The following is a 14885-nucleotide window of genomic DNA, read 5'->3' on the forward strand; positions in this document are numbered from 1 at the left end:
TGCTGGGGGTGTGGGCCTGTCGACACAGGGGTTTCCTGGCAAGAATGAGCCCTCTTGGCGGTGCGGGGCGAGTGTGCCCATCTAGGAGGCCGTCAGCTGCTGAGAGCTTGCCCTGGTGCCTTCCTTCCAGCCCTTTCGTCCTTCCTCTTACCCTGCCGATCGAGTGGCAGCGGGATCCACCAGATCCAGAGCTCACCTGCCTTCTGGTGTGGTCTGGGGGCCTCCAGAGGCCTGCATAGAGCGTGTCTCCTCCACGAAGCCTCCCAGGCTCTGCGTGGGCTACATCCGTGTGCTGGGGACCCTCTGGCCCCCTGAATTTCCTCCCGCTCTGCTGGCATTGCCCGACAGCTGCTAAATCAACAAGCCCCCTCCCGGGTTGCATCTCTCCGTTCCAGCCCACCCCGCCCTTCCTTGTCTTCTGCTTAGCCACTCTAGACAATTCCCTCTAGCCCGAGGACACGGCGCTGACCCTCAGGACTCTTCAGGAGCTGGGCCATCCATGTCTGTGGCCTCCTCTCCTGTAGCTCTGCTCCAAGCTCTTACCACTTGGGCTATGGCTCCTTCCAGTCTACTTAACTCTGTAGGAGCCCTTCCCTTTGCCTGATGACCTGTCCTCTCTTCTCCACCCGGGAAAATCCTACTGCTCTAAGACCTGGCCCTAGGCCACCTCGTCCTGGAAGCCCTTCTCAGATCTGAAGAGTCACGGCACCTGCCCGCCTTCCCTGCCCCCCTCCTCCTTTCTAACAAGTAGGCACTGTCCAGCTCCAAGGTGAGCAGTACATGTCTCTTCCTTCATGGAACTGGTGTTCTCTGGGCAAGATGATCAATCAGTGTGAGCCCAGGAGGTGGTAATATGTGCCTTGAAGAAACATAAAGCAGGCTCAGGGGACAGGACTGGGGCGATAGGGCATGGTCAGGGAAGGTCTCCAGCACAGAGGATTGGAGCAGCCCCTGAAGGAAGTGGGGGAGCAGGTACCCCAGCAGCATGGGAAACGTGGGGTGTTCCCATAGCACAACCCAGGGACTGGGACAGCACTGGGGCCTGTTTTGCATCGTGTCACAGAGCGATAGTTGTTCAAGGCTTCCTCTGGCCTCAGGAACCACTCACGGGCAAGGACCGTCTCCTTGCTCTCTGGATCTATGCCGGAGCCCACCCCGGCATCGGGCACCAGAGGGCACCCTGCATCTGCCCGCGGGGGCAGAAGGAATGGCTGCGCGAACGCAGGAAGAGGGGAGCGCCTTTCTGGACTTGTGCCAGGCACCGCGGCATCTGTCTCCCTGCGTCCACTCATGTTCTCGTGCCCCAGGAAAGGTGACGGAGTACTCCCTCCCAGGAGCTCCATCCTGGAACTTTCCTGTCTCGGCTGAGAAGCTGCCCACCCAGAGCATCTCGGGAGCCCCACACAGCTGGCCTTGCCCTCCTCTCTCCTGCCCTGCCAACACTGAGAGCCGACACAGATGTGTCTCCGAGGGTCTGGGACGGGGGTGCCAAGGCTCTGGCAATAAGGGAGCGTGACTTTGAAGGTCTGCATGGTTTCCTTGTTTTATTTTTACTTCATGTGTTATTCTTTGCAAAGATGCGGTTTGAGACATAGAAGAATCAGGACTCAGGCTTTTCTTTTGGGAAGAAATCCAAAATGAAAGTCCTTAGAAATGTTAGCAAGTGAAATCTAAATGATTCTGTCCACAGGTGGTGACACAGATGGGATCAGCAAATCACCCCTGACCAGGCGATCCCACGATCTTGTGTCTGCAGAAGCACACAGGACCCTTTGGGTCTGTCCTTGCCCCGCCACCAAGCTAGAGGAGGTGTCCCGGCATGGCCAGGAAAGCTGGCTCCCTGTGCAGCCGAGGCCCTCACCGCCCTTCCCTCGGCCACTCACCAGGCACCCGCACACCCTGGAGATAGCACTCTTGCCAGCTATGGTGATCTCAGTCCTTCTGTTTTTCCTTCCTGGAGACCAGGACCTTCCTGAGGTCTGTCCATACGGAGTTCCTCCCATGCACTCCTCAGGCCGTTTCCTCCACAGACTGCTCCCTGGGGAGGAGTGAGTCACTGGATCCGTCACTGTCTCTCTGCAGAGGGGTAGGCTGTGGTAAGAGGCTGGGGGCAGGGGCTGGGCTTCCAGAGCTGGGGGTCCCTCTAGTGTTTTCTTTGGCCCTTTCCTCATGGCTCAAGAAAAGCAGAGTTCTGTTCTAACTTGGAGCATGTCTAAGCGATGGCCCAAGCCTGGCAGGCCTCTGGTTTTCTCTGGCAGGGAAGGAGCTGTTCACAGCTTTTGGCCCTGGGAGGGCCCCATCTTTGAGGACAGGAAGTCTTCCTGCTCAAACCCCTGTGATGGGTTAACCATGGGACACCAGGAGAGGGCGCCCGAGCACCGACCAGAGCTCTCATCCTGGGGTCCCTCCTGCCACCCAGCCCCCGGCCCCCCAGCCTCTCCAGCCCTCGGACCCCAACCCTTGACTCCTGGAGCCCTGACCAGGGAGCCGGATGATAGGCTCGACGGTAAACTGCCTTTACCAAGCCAGGTAGTCATCGCAAATCATGTCTCCGCCCGGATCCCCACGTTCTTCACCTGGCAAGTGGAGATTAAACAGAAAAGTGAAAAGAGCCACCCTCCTGTCTTGCCAACCGCATGGAGCATGAGCCTGGTTGAAGCTCCGGCCAGCCGAGGCTGACGACATAGCCTAGAAAGTGCAGGGCCTTACGTGCCTACGGGCTTGTGGCTACTTTCATTGTTTAATACACGCACTGCCGGCTGGGGGGAGACAGCCAGTTGGGGGGGGGTGTATCAGCCTTTAAAAGGGGGAGGTAATGAAAAATAGTTAAGATCAATTTTCTAAAGCAATAAAGAAAAACCAAGAGAGAAGTGCTAGTCGTTAGCCAGAAACTCTCACCCATCTCTGTTCCTTCTGCCCGATTATAAATACACAGTTTATGGAAAAAGAGAAAAGGTAAAAATGTTTTATTGTGAAATATGGAATCAAGCCAATCATTGCGGCTACTTTGCTCTTTGATATCCCCAGTTCGGAGTTACGGTGTTTTCACACATCATTGCCAAGCGTGGGGACAGCCGTCGCTCCTGGGACCTTGTCTTGAGTCAGACCTGACCCTGTCTCTTGTTCACAGGTGGCCTCTAGCTCCGAGGGCACGGGTCCACTCTCTTCGGTGTCACAATGACTTCCAACCCGAGTGCGGTGATGTGTTCCTTCCCGGCTCCCTCGTCCCGGTCCTCCGGCAGCATCGGTGAGCAGTTTGTAACAAGAATTAGAATCCACATTCACAAAGCGGTGACTGGGGAGGGGACAGTCTGACGGGGTTCCTGTGACAGGCCCACGGCTCATTCTCCACGACCGTCTCAAGCAGACCGCACTCTCCCCGACTGTCCTATGTGCGCTTCCATCCTGCGCATCGGGGGACCCAATGTCCTGCTCCAGGAAGACGGAAGAGCAGCCACCAGCTGGGCACTGGCCTGCGAGCCTTCCTGCCGGGCTCTTTCAGAACGGGCTTCTCCCCTTCCCTCCCGTAACAAGAGGCTAGGGCTCCCTTGGAGCCCCGTGCCTTGATTTCTCCTTCTCTCTTGGATCAAAATGTCTGTCTCCCCCGTTGCAAAAGAAGACCTTACTCCCAGCTGCCTGCCTTCTGCTCGCGTCCCCAGTCAGGCTTGTCAAAGAGCTTTCCACACATGTTCCTGCCCTCTCTCACGTCTCCTGACCTTAGCTCACTCCAGGTGGACGCCTGACCCTAAACCTGCTTTCTCGGCACTGCCTTTGCTGGGGTCACCAGTGGCCTCCATATTGTTAAACCCAGCAGCCACAACTAAACATCTGTCCGACTTGCCCCCTGAGTCCCTAATAGGCCGGTTGCCATCTTGTTCCTTCTTTGGTCCCTCCTTCTTGTTAACTTCAGGGACCCCATTCTACTGGTTGGCTTTCTTCCTCTGTTTCCTTTGCGGGCTTTTCCACGTTCCCTCATCGGACTGCCAAATGCCGGAGGTCTTCGCGGCTCTATGTTACATCCTTGTTTTTCTTTCAATCTTTTCAGTATAGAAAATTTCCCACATAGATAAAAATAGAAAGAATTGTATAATGAACCCTTTATGTACTCATCACCCATCTTCAACAATTACCAGCTTAAGGCCTACATGTTCATAATGGTCATTCTTCCCCTGGTTTACTTCGAGGTAAATCCCATACTACCCATTATTTCGCATGTAAACATTTGGTATATTTGTCTAAAAGATAAGGACTCTTAAAAACAGCCTTCATATCATTAACACACTTCGAGGTTATTTAACAGGTCCTTGGGTTTTCTCCTTAGGAATCTCATTGACGTCCACGGTCTTAAGCAGCTTTCATAAGCCAGTGACTCCAGGCTTACATCTTCAATCCAGATCTTTCTTTCAGCTCCAAAACTCTATTTCCAGTTCTCTATGTGACATTTCCACATGCTGGGCTTGGAGGCACCTCGGATGTAACATGTCCCAGTCAGAGCTCCTGATTTTCACCCTCACTCTGCTCCTCGTCTGGGCACCAACCCCGTCTTGGCCAATGTACCAGAACCCTAGGCGTTGTCCTTCACGACCTCCTTCATTCACCTTTACCCCCGCCTCCAATCCATCACCAGGTCCTGTAAATTCTTCCACCAAAATATATCCTGACAAGCCATTCATTTCTCTGTCTGTCTCTCCACAGTCACACCAAGCCACCGCCCTCCCTCCCCTGCACAGCAGAAGCCTCTAAGTGGCTTCATTTCTCTCACACCCTCTGCCGAGCCTCGGCTGCACACATAGCAAGTCCATGCTGGGTAGTAACATGTCAGAAGAGCCAACCGTCCTGCCAGTTAGTAAATGATCACTGCCCCGAGCCACTCCCCAGCCCAGGGCTCCACCCCTGTCCCCACCACCAACCTCCCTCCCTCTGGGAGGCCGCAGCATGGGACCTCAGCCACCTTGCTATGCTTGGAGGCTATATGCTCAAATAGTTCAACATTCCTATGGTTTATGATGACCTAAGACTTCAGGTAACTTCCCTAGTGAGGTTTAAGGGAAGATCCAGAGAACATAGTTCTCCTACCCTCCAATAGCCAGAATAATCTATTACAAAGTGTAAAGGTAGCCCTACCTTGGAGGGGAGAGGGAATAGTGAGGGAGCTTGTAGGGGAGACGAGAGGAAATTTCGGGGTGCTGGTGATATTCTTTTCTAGAGCAGGGTGGTGATTACACAAATACATTCACTCTATGAAAATTGATTGGGCTGAGCACTTAAAACTGTGTACTTTTCGATCGGTCTGTTACATTTCCCTAGAGTTTACTTAGAGCATATCACCCAGAATTTCCCTGTGGTTTCTGCTCAAGAGGGGAGCAGTCTCTTGATCTTACTGTTTCTCTTGTTTATATTCTCTCCAGAAGGTTCCTGTGCTGTCATGGGCTCCTGCGCCATCCCCGAGGAGCTCCACAGTGGTCTGCCCTCCCACGCCGTGGGTCAACACCCGGAGTGCTGCTCTGAGTCCCAGCCTCCGTGAATGGATGGGGTGGAACAGGCCTCTTCTCCTCTCTCACTTCCCCTTCAGCCTCCGCAAGATCAACGACTCCAGGCTGTTCAGGCAACGGGGAATATCTTACCTCGGGGCTAGGAGAGTGTCTGGAGTTATGAGAGCCCTGACAAAGACTTAAATTCAGGCTATTCTGCACTTCCCCCTGAATCTCACGGGGTGGGGGGGACACCTAAAGATTCGGGGCCTTACAGTAAAACCACGAAAAGCCACTCAATCTCACTGCTAATAAAGGGAAATGCAAATTGAAATCCCGGTGAGTCACCATTTCATGTCCATGAGCTTGGTAAAAATGTAAAAGTCTGATAATACTAAGTGTAGGCAAGGATGGGGTGAGTTCAAACGTTTACAAGTGGGAGTATAAATTGGCGAAATACTTTTCCGAGCAGTTTGGCAATAGTTAGAAGGGCTGAAGCTGCCCCTGCCTCATTGCCCCAGGCGTCCCCACTTCTTGGTCTATGCCACAGCGGAGCACGGGAGCCTTGGCAGTAGAGGAATCTTCTTCTAAGATCATTTGTGACATTAAAAAAAAAAATGGGAAACAACCCGAAAATAAAATTTTGACATTGTGGCCTGTTTATTTAACAGTGACAATGAAGGAACCACAGCCACGTGTATCAACATGGTTACAAAGCCATAAGACTGAGTGGAAAAAACAAGCCATGCAAGGAACGGCTGGTATGATGCCACGGGGGCCAAGCTTGAGAACCTACAGATCAGCACTACAAAATGCACGCGGATACGTAAGTGTGCACTGGAATTATGCAAATGTTCATGCGGATGGTGAACCCTGCATGATAGCCGCTTCTTCTGGGAGGAGAAGGATGGCGGAGTAGTCCACAGGACACCTGAGCTCAGCTTTTGTTCCGTTTCTTAGAAGTGAAAATCTGAAGTAAATATGGTTTAGTGTTCCATTTGATAAAGCCAGATAGTGGCAGGATTTTTATGGTTTGTGCTTGTCTATATGCTTGATGTTTCCCGTAAAATCAATCAATTCATGCAAAAAGCTACTTAGACCTCTCCAAGAGGAGGGGGCTCCCCCCCGCCGCCCCACTCCAAATGGCTCACCTGTCCCAGGTTCGGTCTTTCCTCCCCAGGACTTGCCCCCTCTTCTTCAAGGCACTTAGTTGGAAAAATCTAAAGCACGAAGTGGGAATGTCCACACTTCTCCCAGGCTAAGCCTCTCCGTGGAGTCCTTTCCTTAACACCACCTCGTACCCCGAGGACCTTTGGTCTGCGTGGGGGGCTCCGTGTCAGCGTGAGGCAAGTGTGCTGTTTGGGATCCACACTGGCTGGGTCTGAATGCTGGCTCTGCCACTTGTCTGCGGGACCCGGGACAAGTTGCTCCAACCTCCTGTGTCCCAGGAGGGAGGGAGCGCAGGCAGAGAGGGTGGCCCAGGCGGCTGGAGAGGGGAGCCGGGGCAGCTCCGGGGGCAGGTGACCCTCAACCTCTGCTGAACTGGGCTACTTGGCACAGACAGACCACATCCTATTTCTGTGTGGCGGCAGGAAAGGGCAACCCTCTGGCCACACAGGGGATTGAGTTATTTTAGCAGCAGTCCTTTCTGTTTCAGTCCTAACGCGTGTGCATGCTCACTGGAGGCACAGAGAGTCCGTTTAAAGCAAATTTGCTGTAGGTCGCAGCAGACCCTTGGCTGAGGCAGGAAAGAAAGCAAAGGCTCCCCAGCCAGTTGCAGACCAACCGACAGGCCCTGCCTCTGAAAACACTTTTTACACCAAGACTTTCAGGGGATCATGGGCACGCTGTCCCCAAACCCCTACCAGGGCTCTCTGCCGAGGGCTCCAGAATAACCATGAACCCCTGGCACCCCAAGGCTCCGGCCTCTTGGAGGTGCTATGATCACATCCCTGGGGCCCCCATGGCCTGAAGAGACCCCATGGTCTCATCCATCCTGTCTGCTTTATCTACCCCTGCATACTTTCATGTGCATGGCCTTCTGTGATGCTTGTAGGCCTTGCAGAGATGGGGGGGGGAGGGGAATAGTTATGGGTTGAATTGGGTCCCCCCCAATTCGTATGTTAAAGTCCTAACCCCCAGAACCTCAGAACGTGACCCGATTTGGGAATGGAATCATTGCTGATGGAACAGTTAAGACGGGTGGGCCCTTCTCCAAGATGATCGAGTCCTTATAAGAAGGGGAGACATGGAGACAGGTGCACACACAGAAAGGGCCCTGTGAAGATGAAGTTGGAGGTCGGAGTGATGTGTTTACAAGCCAAGGAAGGCCCAAGACCACGCTGGACACTACGGCAGGGTCATGGACAGATGCCCCCACCGTCCCCGGGGGAACCAGCCCTGTGGACACCCGGCTCTTGGACTTCCGGTACCCAGCACTGGGAGACAGTATGCTTCTGCTGCTGAACTCCCCGGTCTGCGGGACTTCTTTCTGACAGCCGCAGCAAACTAATCCGGGGACTAATATTACCCCTCTATGATGGAGGAGCTGGGGACCCCGAGAGCTGTGGCTTGCTCAAGGTCACACAGCTGCTAAGAAAACCGAGCTCACGCTTGATTTCCCCAACACTGTCACGGGATGTTTGACGCTTTACATGAAGGAATCAGGGATTTCTTCAGGGGCCGGGAGGAAAAACATATTGCAATTTATTCTTCTATTAAGCATGACCGGCGACAACTGCTTTCTGGGTGGTCTGCTCTGAGCTGGATCTAGATGGTATTTGGGGAAAAAAATACTTTCACTTATCACCTGTACAAGATCATATAACAAGCCAAATTAATGTCATGGGACTCGTCATAAAGACCGCAGCCTTCAGACATGCTGTCAGCATGCTGGGTAATTAGAACAAGTCTGGCACGTTTGGCGGCTTAATTTACGGCACCTTCGGCATTTTGGCGCGGCCTTGGCCTTCTGATCCAGGCGTCCTTTCTGCTTTATATCCTTGGGTGGGGATGAGTCTTGACTTCTTGCCTTGGGAGCAACCCCCCTGCTCCTGCGACTCTGCCGGCATTGGTTCCCACGCTGTGCTGTCGGACTGTCGGCTGGACACCTGGAGCGTGTAGGGGTGGGAAGGACGGGGCCACCAGTTAGGTCCGCAACCACATATTCCAACGCCAGCTGTCCAGCCAGAGCTGTGCGGCCTTGGCCAAGCCATTTCCCCGTCTGGGTCCTGGTTTTCCCACCAGTAAATCGAGGGGCTTGGACAGGAAGATTATTAGCTCTTTCCCAACTGGGAGGGGGGTGGGAGATCTGCAAAGAAGGTAAAAGAGGCCAAGAGCTGCGCTGGCCGACCAGCTGTTTTTTGGTGTTTAAAACTCTCATATGAAGTGGTGGGTTTTTCTCCATGATGAGCCTGAGCAGGACACCCACCTGTCAGGCACCCGTCAGCCCACCTTGGTCCCGTGATTTTGTCCGTGCTCACCTGACCCTCTTAGGTGAAAAGGGCAGGAAACATGAATTAATTCTGATTTGTACGATTTAATTGGCAAGCAACTCTTCAAATAGAAGTCTTTTGGGGTGGTCTTATTAAAAGGCATCTTTGATTCTCAAGAGATGGAGAACAACTGGGCTGAGGCCCCCAGATTGCTGACTGCTCTAAAAGCCCGTGACCCCAGCTATGCTGGATTGGTGTCCTTTGGCTCAGTGATCCATTTGCGCGGGTGATGGGGAGCCCAGCATCTGTGACCCGTCTTCATCAACCACTGCGTCCCCTAACTTCCCTCCCTCCCCGAGTCATGCCATATCCTCCCTCCTCTGGTTACAACTGAAGGTCATCTGCTATGAAAGGGTTTCCATCTCTAATTAGTTGCCAGTTGCTAAGATCATCCTTGGCAATTTCTGTATATATCTTCACTTTGAGAATGACTTTTGAATACCTCTTTGTGTTGCACATGGGGTACCTTCCCCCTAAGAAGTGCGACTCCTTGAACATCGGGACAGAATTATTTACAGCCTATAACTGGATCTGTGGCCATGGATTCTTCCAGCGCGTGGCTAGGACCTCTGCCTCTGGCACTGCGGTGTCAGGATCAGGGAGGAAGAGTCTCCGAGGGTGACTCAGTGGTGGCCGGCACAGCAGGAGAGGGGCACGGTCGGAAAGCAAAGCCCAGTCTGACTGATTCTGTAAGCCGTGCTCCCTTCTCAGTGACGGCACCATGCCACGCCTGTAGGAAGTGGACTCAGGGCAGGGCTGGCTTGAAGGGGCCTAGTAACACAATATAACCTTCGTGGGGAAAGAGAAGTGCCTTCCCCAGCTCGGGAGGTGTTCAGAGGAGCAGCCGGGGGGGCCAGCTTCAGAGGCAGGCAGAGCGGTCTGCTTAAGGTCTGGGCTTGGGCTGACTCGGGCGGTCCACGTCAGGTGGTCCTGGAGGCACACTGGTGCAGCATGGTGAGCCACGAAATCGCAGACATGGCTGTCGTCCATCCATTTCCCTCTTTTTTCCTAATGATAGAATTCCCTCCCTTTTGTTAAAGTTAGGCACTTAGCTGCCCCACACAAAGGCTACTTTTCTCTGGCTCCCTGGCTATGTGACTAAGTCCTAGCCAACGGGATGCGAGCAACAGTGAGGACGTTTTCTTAAAGAGAGGGAGTGTTTCTTTTTCTTCCCCTTTCCTTCTAGCTGCTCTCTGGAAGGCAGACGTGATGGCTGGTGTTGGAGCAGCAATCTTGGCCTTGAAGTGACCTTGTAAGCCACACCTAATGGGACCACAAAATAGAAAGTCTCTCTTCACGACACTGTGGGGTGTCACACCTGTCCCAATCCAACTACCTCTGGACTTCTCTGTGAGACAGAAGTAAGTTTCCATTTTGCTTAAGCCATTGTTCCTTTGGGGTTTCTGTCATCTTATCCCAAATTACAGAGAAAACTTTTTTCTTTTCTATTTGTTTTTCAGTTTTTTTTTTTTTTTTTTGGTAATACTTCTGATCTACTTTTGGTGCCGGTCTGTCCTGACGCCTCTCTAACACTTGCTGGATCTCCTCTGTTTCATCCAAGAGAACATCGCGCATTGAGGCTCAGAGCCTTTGGCAGATGCTAGCATCTAACTGTAATTTATTGACATTGTTTTGTTTCTATGGTCTTTATTTTTAGGTTACCATTTACCTAAGGTAAATGATACTCTTTTCCATTTACAATAGTGACATGAGGTCACTTTCCTTTTAAAATAATTTACTTAAGCAAAACAATTGAATTGATTTGAAAGATATTAAGTGACTAAGAGTACAGGTTACGGCAGTGAGGGCGGAATCCAGGAGGCGGCTGGAGGCTGACTACAGCTGGGGAAATAAGGGTATAGATTGTGCCACTTTGGAAAGAATTATCTAAGTATTTCTTCCTTTAGTATTTTGTGGTTCTTGTTTTTGATGAGTCAAAGTATTCTTGTAGCGGAGCTCAGCTACCTAATTCCCGAAGGCAGTAATTTGATAAATACTCCCGCAGACCAAGCATGATAGATAAATAGTGTGAGCGTGGAAGCCAAACTTCCTGTGTTCAATTCTTGGCTTCTGTAATGACTAGCTGTGTGACCTTGGGCAATTACTGTGCATCTCTGTGCTCAATATCTCACCTCTATTATGGAGTTGATGATGTTGTGGAGAGGAATAAATGACCAATCGTACGTCAGGCACCAAACTGAATATCTGACATACATTCAGGATGCAGTAAATGGCAGCTGTTATGACTATGGTTATGTCTGACTTGAACACATCCAGAAGTCAGTGTTGAAAGCTTTACACTAAGCCCTTGGGTGTAGAAGAACTCTGTCCCAATGCTGAAGAAGTTTTACACCTTAAAGGTAGATTTTTCTCAGCTTTTCTACCAATATTCTTTTTCTGTTCCAGCTCTAATCCAGGATACCACATTGCATTAATCTTCACATTGACCTTAGTTACCTCTAGTCTGTGACAGTTCCCCATTCTGTCCTTCTCTTTCATGACCTTGCCACTTTTTAGGACTATTGGTCTCGTATTTCGTAGAATTTTCCGAACTTGGTTCAGTAAAATGTTTTCTCACAAGTTTTCTCACAAGCAGGCTGATATTATAGATTTAGGGGAAGAATACTCAGAGGTGGCATGTCCTTCTCACTGCATCATGTCACAGGTTATATGATGTCAATATGTCTTATTACTGGCGATATTAATCTCAAGTGCTTGGTTAAGGTGGTGTCTGCCAGATTTCTCCACTATAGAGTTAGCATTTTTCTCTTTTTATAGTCTATTCATTGGAGGAGAGCCTAAAGTCAGCCCACAGTCATGGGGGGAGAAATTAAGGTCCACCTCGTGAAGGGAGGAGTATCAAAGAATTCGTGAATATATTCCACCACAGTAATTAAGAAATATTTCGAGGAAGATATTTTGAAGTTATATCCTTTTTTTTCCTTAAACTTTCACCCACTAATTTGAGTATTCATTGGTGGATCTTGCCTGTAGCCATTGTTACTGGGATTTCCTAATGGTGATTTTCTATTCCACCACTTCATTCTACGTTTACTAGTTCTCATGAAGGAGGAGGCATCTCATTCACCCCCACCCCATTCATTTATTTATTCAAGTATTTGTTCATACCAGGATGGGCCAAAAGATATTTATTTTGTTATTTGGAGATATAATATATTGGGAGACTTTTCAGAATGGCCTGTGTCCTTTGACATGCTCCCATAATTTTTTTGAGCACTTCCTTACTTTCAGGTACTGCAGAATGCTCGAAGTTTGTCTTGTATTTTTCCTGCCCCAGCCCTGGAACAGACCAACATTTCTCCGAGGAACCCTGGTTCCTTTTCTTGGAGAGTGGTATTTAGAAACCAAGATCTGAGCACTAGGTGTTCTCATTGCTATTGGGGTGTTATTGTTTCTAAATCATTTCGGTGAATAGATTTAGGAATGTATGTATATATACTAAGTCACATGAACCCATCTCTCTCTGTCTCTCATCATCATTATAAATGAGTTTCTACTGATATCTCCAACACGAATCTAATACAACTGAATTTATTCCAGCCTTCCTTTCTCTCTCCTGTTTATTTGTAATTTCTTTCACCAATAGTGAAAATCCTTACTTTCAGGACTAATAGCAGAATAGAGATGACAGAAAAAAGAATCAGTGACTGTAAAGGTACATCAATAGAAATTATCCAATCTGAAGAAGAAAGAGAAAGAAAGATTGAAAAAAAATGAACAAAACCTCCAGGATTTGGAGGATACTATCACAGGTCTCACATCTATGTTATTAAAGTCTCATATGGAAAGGAGAGAAAGAATGGGGCAGAAAAAATATTTGAAGAAGTAATGGCTGAAAACTGCCCAAATCTGGTAAAGGCATAAATTCATAGGTTCAAGAAATCCAGTGAACCCCAAGAAAGATAAATGTAAGGAAAACCACATCTGGATACATTATATTCAGAATACTGAAAACTAGAGAGAAAGAGAATATTTGAAAGCAGCTAGAGAAAAATAACACATGACAGAGTGGGCAACAGTAATTTTGATACCCACTGACTTCTTATGAGACAATATGGAAGCCAGAAAATAGTGGAATGACATCTTTAAAATGCCAAAGGGAAAAATTGTCAACCTAGAATTCTATACCCAGCCAGTATATCCCTCAAAAAAGAAAGTGAAGTAAACATTCTTTTACATTGCCAGCAGATCTTCACTGGAAGAAAGGCAAAAACAAACTCTTCAAGCTGAAGGGAAATTATACCAGAGGGAAGCTTGAACCTCCAGGAAGGAATAAAGAACATCAGTAATGGTAAATATCTGGGTAAATATATAAAACTATTTTTTCCTTTTGATTTCTTTAAAAAACATATGATTATTTTAAAAAGAAATTAGAATAGTGTATACAGAGATGTAATACATGTGACAAGTACAGCATAAACAATGCTGGGGGTGGGCTAGTTTAAGGGATAAATGATGGCACTGTACAGTTGTAAAGTTTCTACATCTTATGAGAAATAGTGTAATAGTCACTGAAAAATCAAGGGTGTATGCTATAATCCCTAGTGCGACCTCTAAAAAACAATGTAAATATTTATATTTAACAGGCCACTAGATATATTAAAACGGAATTCTAAAATATATTTAAATGGCCCAAAGTAGGAAGGAAAGGGGGAATAAAAAAACAAAAACAGAGGAGACAGATAACAAATAAGAAAATGGCAGGCCTAATTCCAATCATGTCAATAATTAAATATTAAGGGACTAAGCACTCCAATTAATGCACAGTAATTCGCATTATGATTACCATCATTATCACTGTGGATTGCAGAAGAGTGAGGACTGGTTAATCTTTTAGAATATCATACAACCCTGAGCATTGAGGGTTTGGCTTTGGGTTATTCTGCTGCTTCTGGAAAAGCCTTCCTTGTCTCCCTACCAGGCAGGGTGCTCCTGAAGGGACCATCTGTCTGCTCCTTAAGCCCCTGCTGAGTTCCCAAGCCCGAGGATGGAATCGGTCCTGACCACATGCAGGGCATCCCAGAATCAGCACGCAGGAGGACACAACAATCATGGAAACCAACCTGGCAAATATCTCAGTTTCCCTTAATAGAAATCTCTCATCTAGATTAGTTTTTAAACAGTTATTTTTAAAGGTAATTAACAAGCACATTTGATGTTTAAAAACTGTGCAAAAAGTTTTGCAGTTAAAAGTCAGCCTCCCTCCTATCCTGGAACTAAAAATCAACAAACACAGAGTTTTGTTCTGTGTTCAGCCTGAAGCCCCTCCCGAGGGACTGTTGGCAGGGGGTGGGGTGGGGCTGGTCACACCAGCAACGGGAGCAGTTGGGTTTTACATTCTTCTCGACTCAAGCAGATGTCTGCCTCATGTTCTTTTTTTAGCCTTTGAAACCAACTTCCTGGAATCTATGTCCTCACCGTGGGTAAGCAATAATAGTATTTCAGAAAGCTTGTTTTTATGGAGGAAAATCCAGCTAAGCATAGTGGGCCTGTTCTGCCAGCTTTATAAAATACAGAATTTGCGTTAAGAGGAAAGTCCTTCATAACTGAGAGTTGAAGGAGTATGGGTGGGGAGTGTAGCTAGAAATAATCTCTGCTGGTTAAATTTAGGGATTAAAAAAAAAGCCATGGGTAAAACGTTATTCGATATTCAAATGGTTTGGAATTGTTTCTCTTCAGAGGACAGGAAAGAGAGGGAAAGTGAAAAGGTCATGGGCTATGGCTATGAACAAGTTTTCATTCCCATTCTGCCATGAATAGCGGTGGCAAATTACTAAACTCTAAGCCTCAGTTTTCCCATCTGTAAAATGATCCTGGCACATAGTAAATATCCAACAAATACAGTTTTCCTACCCAGCTCTTCCGTCTCCCTGTGTTTTGGTGTTTTCCGGTTACCTAA

General features: G+C 48.7%; 1 protein-coding gene and 1 long non-coding RNA gene across 2 annotated transcripts in view; one reads left to right on the forward strand and one right to left on the reverse strand.

Annotated features, from left to right (window-relative positions):
• Positions 1-1525: 1525 nt before the first annotated feature.
• Positions 1526-14885, reverse strand: part of LOC103665195 — a 35776-nt gene continuing 22416 nt past the window's right edge. Inside the window, exons 6-7 of the mRNA XM_040632375.1 lie at positions 8414-8581; positions 1526-2076 (exon numbers count right to left, since the gene is read on the reverse strand). Of these exons, the coding sequence (XP_040488309.1) occupies positions 1671-2076; positions 8414-8581 (574 nt within the window). The 3' untranslated portion in view covers positions 1526-1670. The remainder of the gene's footprint in view (positions 2077-8413; positions 8582-14885) is intronic.
• LOC103663927 lies at positions 8598-14839 on the forward strand. The gene is made up of 3 exons (XR_568881.2): positions 8598-10326; positions 13172-13277; positions 13908-14839. It is a non-coding gene; the product is annotated as an uncharacterized LOC103663927 (long non-coding RNA).

The sequence above is a fragment of the Ursus maritimus genome, unplaced genomic scaffold (assembly GCF_017311325.1).
Source record: "Ursus maritimus isolate PB19 unplaced genomic scaffold, ASM1731132v1 scaffold_18, whole genome shotgun sequence".
In the NCBI taxonomy this organism is placed as follows: Eukaryota; Metazoa; Chordata; class Mammalia; order Carnivora; family Ursidae; genus Ursus; species Ursus maritimus.